This window comes from Sciurus vulgaris (assembly GCF_902686455.1).
Source record: "Sciurus vulgaris genome assembly, chromosome: X".
Lineage (NCBI taxonomy): Eukaryota > Metazoa > Chordata > Mammalia > Rodentia > Sciuridae > Sciurus > Sciurus vulgaris.
In genome coordinates, this window is record NC_136471.1 from 103,070,561 (window position 1) to 103,081,486 (window position 10,926).

The 10,926-nt window shown below is 51.8% G+C and overlaps 1 protein-coding gene across 9 annotated transcripts in view; it reads left to right on the forward strand.

Annotated features, from left to right (window-relative positions):
• Nucleotides 1-9,882, forward strand: part of BCOR (BCL6 corepressor) — a 90,673-nt gene extending 80,791 nt beyond the window's left edge. For 6 of the 9 annotated variants that reach the window (XM_079122805.1, XM_079122804.1, XM_079122808.1 and 3 more), the window contains exons 11-15: nt 4,906-5,072; nt 5,881-6,026; nt 6,895-6,972; nt 7,109-7,265; nt 8,574-9,882. In XM_079122805.1, coding sequence (XP_078978931.1) covers nt 4,906-5,072; nt 5,881-6,026; nt 6,895-6,972; nt 7,109-7,265; nt 8,574-8,865 — 840 coding nt within the window. In that variant the 3' untranslated portion in view covers nt 8,866-9,882. The remainder of the gene's footprint in view (nt 1-4,905; nt 5,073-5,880; nt 6,027-6,894; nt 6,973-7,108; nt 7,266-8,573) is intronic. The other 3 variants (XM_079122810.1, XM_079122809.1, XM_079122811.1) reach the window with 2 other exon arrangements.
• The last annotated feature ends 1,044 nt before the right edge of the window (nt 9,883-10,926 follow it).

A 10,926-nucleotide genomic window follows, 5' to 3' on the forward strand; every position in this document is an offset into this window, starting at 1 on the left:
CTGGCTGCTGTCTCTTTCTTTGGTGGCTTGTTCAGTTGCGGTACAAAAAGAAAGGCCTTTCTGATGTTGAGTTCGTGTTGGGGCAGGTCGGCGCGGCCTCATCCAGTCTCGCCCTCTCATCTGATAGAAAGTCTGACATAACCCAGGCCTTGGCGGCTGGTGGAGTTTGCATGCGCCCTTTGGATTCTGGTTTGCAGGGGAGAGGAGAGGAGGGCTCCACTCGGAGCTGCTTGTGCTGTTGCTGGCGGAGGGGTGGCCTTGCGGGGACCAGCCCCTGGCTGTGCAGGGTTGGGGCACTGGCCCACTGAGGTGGGGAAAGGGCAGGGCCTACCTGTGTGGTCTCTTAATGAGTAGCTCCACGGCTTTGCCCGGGCTCACGGTTCCTTCCCACCACCTGTCCCATGGGTTCCGTGTGGCTTGGCTTGCCCGGGATCCCGTTCGCTGTGCGCTCTTCCTAAGCCCCCGTGATCCCGAGTAGCTCACCTTTGTGTGACTGCTAGTATCCCCGAGAGCAGATGAGGAAACAGAGCTCCAGAGGGCTCAAGGACGCGGAGAGATAATAATCAGCAGAAGGACGCTGCCTTTCCCTAAGCCCTAGACCTGCTCCAGTCCAGGGCCGGCTCACATTGGAATGGCCTCTTTTTTGGCGGGGGTGGGGGGAGGTTACCGGGGATTGAACCCAGGGGTGCTTAACCTCTGAGCCACCTCCCCAGCCCTATTTCGTGTTTTATTTAGAGACAGGATCTCGCTGAGTTGCTTAGGGCCTCGCATTTGCTGAGGCTGGCTTTGAACTTGGGAGCCTCCCGATCCTCCTGCCTCAGCCTCCGGAGCCACTGGGATTCCAGGCGTGCGCCCGCTGCCCTGTGCGCCCCCCCGCGCTTGTCAGGTGGAGTTGTGATGTAGTCGCCACAGGGCACAGGCACTTTTTATGCTGGCATCAGCCCTCTGGGAGTTGGAGGGGCAATAGAAACTGCAGCTCAGCAAGCCCCGTGCGGAGGTGTGAAGGAGCCGAGGTGGCAGGATGCTCTGGCCCGCTGGGCTGGGGCTCAGGATTTGGCAGGAATCTGGCTCCCATACCTAGACCCTGGACCCTGCTGCTGTCTAGGGTGTCTTGACTCCTTTTTTTTTTTTTTTTTTTTCCTCTCCTTTTTTTGGCACTGGGTATCGAGCCCAGGGACACTTAACCACTGAGCCACCTCCCCAGCCCTCTTTATATCTTATTTAGAGACAGGATCTCACTGCGTTGCTTAGGGCCTCACTAAGTTGCTGAGGCTGGCCTCGAACCTGTAAGACTCCTGCCTCAGCCTCCCCAGCTGCTGGATTATAGGTGTGCGCTACCATGCCTGCCTTTTGAGCCCTTCTTGGGGATCACCAAAGCCACGAGTCACCACTTGGCCTAGAGCCGACCCCTGAGGCATGGCCATAAGGGTAGGAACTTGGAGGTTGGTTGTCACCTCTAGGACAGTCCTGTGAAGTGCCAGCAGAGTGCTTTGGGTTGTGTGTATCTCTTGTCTCTTTTGGAATGTCTGGATTATCTTGGCAAGAACTCTCTCTGGAAGGACTAGGTAATTAGTTCAGTTACTTGTGGATTAAATTCCAGTGGCAGCCAGTCGGTTACCCACAAGCTGAGAGCAGCAGCACCTTGGAGAACAGGGCAGGTGGCGGGCATTCCCTCTAGGGAGCAAAGCCACCCATCGCTGACTGTGACTTACACTTCCAGCAAGCAATGAAAGGCGGGGGGGGGGGGGGGGGGTCCTGGCCTGACCTTTGATCTTGGCTTCATTTCTACCAGTTTCACCTCTTCTGTGTCCTCTAGGGACAGTGACTGGGTTTGAGGCTAATGATGGCCTTGGGAATGTTTGCATGAGGACAACTCCCCGCCCGCTTCAAATGTAAATTGGAGTATGCAAATGTCACCGGTCACCTTTCTTTGCTTGATTGTTTTAAGTACTAGATAAAGCTTTTCTGGGGAGTCCCAACTTGCTGGGATTTGTGAGGCAGAATTGAAAATGTTGGGATGATGGGCAATTTAAATGAATCTTTTCAAGGGTGAGGTGCCTTTGGAATCCGGAGCTTTGGCAGAGGTTTCCCAGAAGTCTTATTGTTCGCCACTTTGCCTGAAGATATCTGAGGAGTCTCAAGGTTGCCCGACTAGCTCACCCATTCGCCTGGCTCTCTAGAAACATCCGCTCCCTGCCGATCTGTCTCACCGGACACCCTGGGACCTCTCCCTCCTGCTAAGGAGGCCTGGTTCTGGGGCTAAAATGCCCCTGTGTAACCACTTGCTTGTGCATTTAGTGGTGATGGTTAAATTTTCTATGAATTGAATAAATCATGTTTTTAAAAAAGTTAATGAGGCATTTAATTAATTAACAATGTCGGGTTTATGGCCTTTATGGTTACATTTTGCGGTTAATGGCATTCGGCTCGTAGCTGCTTAACAGAATTGTCCAACAAAAACATTTTGATTTTGTTTGGGAACGGGAGGGCTGCCCTTCCAGCATTCCTGTTGCTAGCGTAGAAAGGAAGCCAAGAAATGTGGTGGGTGGGCATCCTTGTCCCGCGTCTCCGCCATTCTTCCTGTTGGTGACAGCAGTCGCCATCTTTAAGAGGTCAGCTAGAAATGGGCCGTTAGCCCTCTTGCCCCCACCAGCGGGGGTTCGAGGGATGCTGGTCACAGCTGGACCCCGGCCCTCTATCCTGGGCCCTTGACTGGGCCTTTTGAATCTCCGCAGCAGACCAGGTACCCAGAGGCCTGGGTGACAGATCTAGTGGTACTGCATGTCCATTGAACTTGAACTTAACCTCAGTTTCCCCGAGTGTTGCGTGAGAACCCTCCCCCACCCCTTCCTGATAACCCCGAGGTCACTGTGGGGACACAGGGCACACTCCTGTGGGGAGGTGAGCCATGCTGTGGTCAGCAGTGGGGACAGGCCGTTCTTGCCTTCCCCCAGGGAGTCGGCTTGCCCTTCCGCCTCCGTGTTCTTTCTCTTCTGGGTTCCCACCTCTCAGCCCTGGTAGCGACGAAGGTTTCCAGGTGAAGGCCGTAATTGTCAGAGCAAATAAACCTTGGCTTGAGAGGACACCAGGCAGGCCGCCGGGATCCACGTAAATTGATCTGCGCACAGCAGTCGGTGGCGCTCAGAGCTGATCCCAGAGTCACCTGACAGGGCCTCTCCCTGGCTGGGGCACACAACTCATTAGCTTGCAGTCATCCACTCAAGGCCGGCTAGTGAGGGCCTGCTAAAAGAGCAGCGGCTTCATGCGGTATCCTGGATACCAGCACTGAGGGCAGGTGGCCTGGGAGCCCAGAGGATTGTGGGCTTTCTGGCAGGTTAGGACGTGAGGGAAGAAACGCTTCCGTGGGCATGCCTTCTCTCTTCCTCCTCTTGTTTTGGAAGGGAGCTGTTGCGGTGACCTGAAGCAACAGGGCACAGATGGCCAAGTTTACCAGTGTGCGTGCAGCCTTAGCTTCCTGGGGGGAGGTGTTCTGGAACATTCTGCTTAGCACCCAAGCAAGCAACTCGCCTTTGACTGACTTATCTTAGAAAAGGGCATAAAAGGTTTTCCTGGTCTCTGGGTGGCCCGGAGGAGCCCTGTCGCAGGTCTAACACATGAGTTTCCTAAGAGTTTCCACAGAGAGGCCCGCTGGGACCCGTGCATCTGTCCCGCCCCCCCCCCCCCCGGACTGTCAGGCCACCCGGTGCACAGCCTCCCCGCCCCCCCAGACCCTGTCAGCTCTCTGCCGGGCATGACCGCGTTGAGAAATAGTGAAACCTGTTTTCTGGTAGCAGATACTGTTCTGTGTGTTTGAAAACTTTCTTAATCAAGGTAATAAAGCATTGCATAAATTACCGCTCGGCTTACTGGGAGCGGTTCATATTAATTTTTTAACACGCCAAAGAAGTAAGATTAATACCAGTGACTCTCATGCAACTGTTGACACAGAACACGTTCTGCAAAGGGGGAAGGGTAGGCTCGTTTTATTTCATTCTTGAAATGTGGAGGTTGCAGTACGTGGCCCATCAGATTCCTGTCATTAGCTTAAGTAAATAAGAAAATACTGTATTGATTCAGCCCCGAGTGGGGTGGGGAGTGAAGGACCACAGAGGGTGGGGCTATGCGAAGCCTTGATGTCATTTCTTTCCTTGTTTTATCTGGTTTGTTTTAATTTGTTCTGGTTTTCATGGTCCTAGGGATGGAACCCAAGGCTTTGAGCTTGCTAGGCACGCGCTCTGCCGTGTATTGAACCTATAAACAGGCCTCTCTGCCCTGGCTAACCTCTTGTGTTGCGGGGTGGTTTTCTGCCTCCGTCATCCTGGGTTTGGGGGTTTGTTTTGTTATTGTTGGTTTTTGTTTGTTTATTTTGAGGGGGAGTCTCCCTAAATTGCTGAGGCTGACCTCTAACCTATGATCCTCTTGCCTCAGCCTCCCAAGCCACTGGGATTACAGGTGTGTGCCACCTCACCCAGCTCGTCCCACTTTTTATGTAGACTTGTGTCCTCTGCTCCTGCCTATTGTGATGTGAGAAACGAGAGTGCCTTTGTACTTGTTAATGCTTTGTTTAAGAAAAAAAGGGGGGGGGGTGATGTGCACGGCTCTAGAAACCCAGGCCTCGCTTGCGCTGAGGATTTTTATGCCTCTCCCTACACCCCCTCACCCGCCCTGGGGTGGGCTCCTTCAGAGGAGGAAATGGAGACTGAAGAAGTTGAAGCATCATTGGCTCAGAGCCAGGTCTCAATGTCACTGGCCTGCACAGTCCTAGCTGACACCATCCCGGGACTGAGTGTCCAAGCCACAGTGGGTTCTGGGGCCCCAGGGTGTATGTCTTAGAATACTGCAAAGAAGTCTCCCCGCGAGGTCACTGTGTGGTGACCCGGGGTGTCTTCCGCCCCCTCCCCACAGGAAGTGGTCTTATACTGCCTGGAGAACAAGATTTGCGATGTGAATCATCGTGACAACGCAGGCTACTGTGCCTTGCACGAAGCTTGTGCTCGGGGGTGGCTCAACATCGTCCGACACCTCCTCGAATATGGCGCTGATGTCAACTGCAGTGCCCAGGATGGAACCAGGTCAGTCATATGTCCTGCCCTCACCCTGGCCTAGCGGGGCCTGGGCAGCAGCTCTCGGGGTATGTGGAAACTCGGGAAAGAAGGACAGAGAGTGAATCGCATTCTAGAATTGAATCCCACAGGCCTTTCTGGCCAGTTTGAATTAAATCTCCCAGTCCCTGCCTGGCCCGCAGTCCTCCCGTGGACCAAAGCCTCTGGAAGTGGCAAGATGTGTGCGAATGGTCACGGGTGTTGCCTCTGAAGACCCTGGGCTGTTCATCACCCTCTGTGAAGTCACTACTTAAAAATATCTGCGAGCCCAAAGCGCTACGAGCACAGAGGACCGACTGGCCCTCCCTCCGCTGGTTCCGCAGGACCTACCAGCACCAAAACAAACCCTGGGCCAGACTTTCAGGACAGCCTCCATTCGTCGCCAGTCTTTGCACTGAACGTGGGTCCCCTCCCCTCCCCCACGGAATGCTGTAGTGATTGCTCACTGCTTTGGCCTCCATAGTGATCAGATTTATTTTTTAATCCCAGTAAGTTACCTCTGCATGGTTGATTGCTGCTTCAGTTCATTGAGAAGGCCTAGGAATCTGGTCGATTTGCATTTGAGAATGAGGCCTGAAGAAGTCCCTTCACCTGCCCTGGGGTCAAATGTCAAAATAACAGTCATCACTTGCCTGACCTTGGGCCAGTCCCTGTGCCTCGGTTTCCCTGTCTGTGTAGTAGCAATGACGTTACCCACCTCCTGGGTTTGCGGTTGCTAAATGAGAGTGCAGGGGAGGAACGTCAAGCGCACCGTCTGACGCAGCGCCTCTCTTCCCAGGCCTCTGCACGATGCCGTGGAGAACGATCACTTGGAAATTGTGCGATTGCTTCTTTCCTATGGTGCTGACCCTACTCTGGCCACATACTCAGGTAGAACCATCATGAAAATGACCCACAGCGAACTTATGGAAAAGTTTTTAACAGGTATGACAAAGTCCAAGCACTGTTCTTATCCAAAAGTTAGCCTGGGGGCCGCGGGTGTCGCTTAGTGGTACAGCTCTTGCCTAACACAGGCGAGGCCCTGGGTTCCATCCCCAGCACTAAGATAGCAAAGAAAAATTGGGTGGTGGGGAGGGGGGCTGTCGCAAGTTCGATGGTAACAAGCTACTTTGAGATTTGGATGTGACTAGGCGGACCCCTCAAAGGCTGGGGTTTTAAAGCTTTTATGACAAACAGCTGGGCGTTGGGTCTTTGGTGTGAGGTCACCGTATGCTAGTGAAAGCCATTGATCTCTTTGCCTTAAGGTTCTAAAATATTTCCTAAAGCTATTTGCATTTTCTTCAAGTGCATTTTTCACTGAAGTTTGGCTCTTGGGGTTTACATCACGAGTGTGAGTGAAGTTACTTGGATCGTTTGTGGTGTGTGGTCTTAGGATAACCCACGTTCTAAGCCCCGGGCATCACCAGGCACCTGCAGTTAAATTCCGTGTCAGACACTTAGTGCCAAGGAACGCCACAACTCCCTCTCCCTGGTGACCCACCCTTATTTACCTTGGGTTGCTCTGCGTATCAAAGAAAGGATCCACGCAGGAAAGGCTGCTCTATTTGGGGGTAGGGAGGCTGGAACGCATCTTGCCTCACCAGCCTCGGTCTGGTCTCGGGGGCCAGGGTGGTCTGTGCCTTGGGGAGACAGGTGAACAGATTTCGGTCAGAAACCACGGAGAACAGGGCTGCGGATTACCGTCTCGGTGACGAAAGGGGAAGACAGGAGCCGACATGCAGCCCGCCCCGCCACGGTCAGCATGCTGTTCTCACCCGTGTGTTTTGTCTTGTTTTTTCCCCGTTCTCTGCAGATTATTTAAATGACCTCCAGGGTCGCAGTGATGACGACTCCAGTGGCACTTGGGAGTTCTACGGCAGCTCTGTGTGTGGTAAGCAGCTTTGTGCTCGTGTGGCCTGTGGGCAAGGGCAGCCGGGGAGCAGGACCCGGCTGGGAAAGAGTCCTGTTCTCCAGCCCCCCTGTTCCAGCTGACCAATGTCCCCGGTCTCTTCTTTGTCGCACATCAGAACCAGATGATGAAAGTGGATATGATGTTCTAGCAAACCCTCCGGGTCCGGAAGACCAGGATGATGAGGGAGATTCGTACAGCGATGTGTTTGAATTCGAGTTTTCTGAAAGCCCGCTCTTGCCGTGTTACAACATCCAAGTGTCCGTTGCTCAGGGGTGAGCGTGCGGCCATCGTGTGGGGCTACCCGTGGGCTGGCGGGAGTTAGGAAGCCCCCTTTAAGCAGGCAGGGGTGGGTGGGTGAATTCTCAAATGGCCATGAACCTCAAATAACGCAGTAGACCTCTCCCAGAAAGGGTGCACGTCAGCTTCATTGTGCTCAGAGTGATCAGGGCAAGGGACAGTGTAGTATGTCGACGGCTGTCACCTGAAGAAGGTCCAAGCCACCCTCAGGAGACCAAAGGGGCACTGTAGTCAGTGGCTAGACTATCATGGAAGAGTCAGCATTTTGGATACTTAAGTTACTAAACACTTTGGAAAGGGGTTCTTAGTAGGCACCACCTCGTTTGGACTCCAACAGGCCACCGTAGGGCCTTCCTGGGCATTTGAGGTGTGATGAACTACACTGACTACTACCTCCTCACCTAAGAACAGGACGGTCATTATACATGACACTTGGGATCTTGATCCTCAGATTTGGTTAGATCCAGTCTTGCCCCTGCGATCAGAGCACCACACCCTGGCAGCCGGTCCCTTGGGGTGTACGTGTCAAGAGACTGCTCTGCCTAGGTGTTAACGAAGGTGACTAATGAGTAATGTCCTCCTCAGAAGCTATAAACATGTATGCCATTACAAACAGTGACAAATCGTAAAGTGTGGCGGGGTGCACATAAGGAACGGAACAGCTTCTTAAAAGTGTCACTCCAGAAAGATTGAGGGATAGGTAGTGGAACACAGGAAAGGAGAACAGGCCTTCCATGTTCATCACGCGCTGTTGCTGAGGGTCTGGGGAGAGGCGAGGTCAAAGAGGTTGGGACGCAGGCTGGCTGCCCCCAGTAGCATGCCTTGGAGCTGTGAGCAGGGCTCGCCCTGTTAATATCCCTCCGCAGTGGAGGCCCCGGGCTTCTTTAAATGGTCCTCTCTAGTAGATGTTTCTTTTCATGGTTGCCCCCGCCCATACTGGGGGTTGAACCCAGGAGCACTTAACCACTGAGCCACATACCCAGCCCTTTTTTATATTTTACGTAGACACAGGGTCTCCCTGAGTTGCTAAGTCTGGCCTCAAACTTGCGATCCTCCTGCCCCAGCCTCCCCAGTTACTGGGACTACAGGTGTGCTCCAGCACACCTAGCTAGATGTTCTCTTTCCTAACCCAGAGGAGTCCGGAGATTCTCCCACTAGAAGCAGATACTGTCCTTCGCCTTAGACAGGGACGGTGGTCAGAGTAGGTGTGGTGGCAAGAAGCGGGTTGTCGCAGTTAATAGCCGGGAGTGCTTTCTCACGCCGCTGGTCTCTCTCTCGCCTAGGCCACGAAACTGGCTACTGCTCTCCGATGTGCTCAAGAAATTGAAAATGTCCTCCCGCATATTCCGCTGCAATTTTCCCAACGTGGAAATCGTCACCCTTGCAGAGGCAGAGTTTTACCGGCAGGTTTCTGCAAGCCTCTTGTTCTCTTGCTCCAAAGACCTGGAAGCCTTCAACCCCGAAAGCAAGGAGCTGTTAGATCTGGTGGAGTTCACCAGCGAGCTCCAGGCGCTGCTGGGCTCGTCCGTGGAGTGGCTGCACCCCAGCGACATGGTGTCAGAAGACTACTGGTGAGCCGGCGGGCACCCGTGTACAGTGTGCATAGTGTTAACCTTGTGCATATGTGTCATAGTACGGCTATTTCTGTAAAGAAAGGACGCTATTACATATGAAAATATCTCTTCTTTATATAAGAGAAATTACCAGGCAGAAGGACTTAGAAAATCCGTTCTTTTCTTTTTAATCTTTTCAGTCGGTTTTTACGAAGTTGTTATAATGTTTTCTTTACTTTTCCGTGCTTTGAGATATGTCTGTTTTTACTTGGAACATTTGTTTGTTTTCTGTTCTTTTTTTAAGGAGAAACAAAACAAAACAAAACAAAACAAACGAAAAGGAACTCCACACTTTGACTTAATTTCACACAGAACTCTGGTGACAGAGGCGGTAACCGTGTCACGTGTGGTTGGTTTGCAGGCGCGAATTTGGTGAAGGCACTTGGTGATATTGTACCTTTATGTTTTGTTTACAGAGTACCTGCTCGGGCCAGGTAAATGCTATTGGATGTAATCCAGTAGTGTGTAATATAAATTCAAACCATATCCACACACGACAACTAATTGTAAGAAACTTTTATATCCTAATTTAAAAGCTGTGAAATTAGTTTTCACGCATCAAACCGGATTGTTTATATGTTTAAACATTTTATGCTCTTATTTAAAGAAGACTTTGAGCTATTTTTTTCTGTACTCTGTAAAATATTGAAAACTAACATAATATGTTGAGGTTGCTTGAAGATGTATATAAAACTAAAATTTTCTGAATTGTGTGTTTATGTTTGAAATCTGTGTTTTAACTTTGTAAGTAAATTCTCTGCCTTTGTATTTATATTTTACAAAAATTTTCTTAAAAGGCAATAAAACTGTTGAGGAAAGGAGAAAATGGCAGTACCTGTGTCCTGTGTATTGCTAAAGGGTTATTATTGTCACTACTTTTTTCAAAAAGGGGGTTGATGATCGTGTCCCCATCAATAACTTACAGTCTATAAACCAAAATGGAAGCTGCACATGCCTGTAATCCTAGTGGCTCGGGAGGCTGAGGCAGGAGGATCACAAGTTCAAAGCCAGCCTCAGCTGAGACCCTGAGACCCTGTCTCTAAATAAAATACAAAAAAGTGGACTGGAAGATTTCAGAGGAATTACCCTCCAAATATGGAGTCCTGTTTCAGGAACCCAGTTCTTGAACATAAATCTTTGTCTTTGGTTCTTCTCTTCCCCATTCATCTCCTTGGATGCCCTGGCAGGCTTTTGCATTACATTTGACCTTGACCTGCAGCAGTCCCATATCATGGCCATCATGCCCCCTAAAAGCTCACATGTGAGACAATGCAAGAGCATTCAGAGGTGAAATGATTGGGCTGCGAGAGCCTTAATCCGATCAGTGGGTTGGCCCCTGATGGGATTAACCGAGTCTTGACTGGTGTGGTGGGTGTGGCTGGAGGAGGTGGGAATTGGGGTGTATATTTGCATCTGGAGAGTGGCGTCTCGGCCTCCTGACCACCATGTGAGCTGCTTCCCTCTGTCACACTCTTCCGCCATGATGTTCCGCCTCACCTTGAGCCCCGAGGAATGGAGCCAGCCTTCTATGGACTGAGACCTCTGAAACTGTGAGCCCCCAACTAAACTTCCTTCCTAAAATTGTTCTCGTCGTCCCAGCAGCAAAAAAGCCGACTGAACCAGCAGCCAGCCCTCAATCCTCGGGGCGCTTTCTCCTGAGCCGCCATAGTTGCGGGTCAGTTCCCCTCGGGCTTCCTTTTGTTCTGTGGCCTGTCGCTTGCCTGGCCTGATAGTGACGCCCCCACACCTTCCACTCTGCTGCTCTTCCTTTTCTTCCTGAACTGTCTGCTTCGGGTCCTGTCAGCTGGCACTTTATTTCATCCCCACACCTGTCCTTGGTCACTCAGGCCTGAAGGCTGAAACTACTCTGTTCCCTTGCAGCTAGGTTCCCAAGTGTGCGCCCTCTTGGGAGAGTCCCCTGCATGATGTGGAGGCCTCCTGTGTCAGTGGCTGCCAGGTTGGGGCTGGGTTATGCATTTAGCGGGAAGCCCTGGGTGGGGAGACCTGCCTGCTGATGACGACA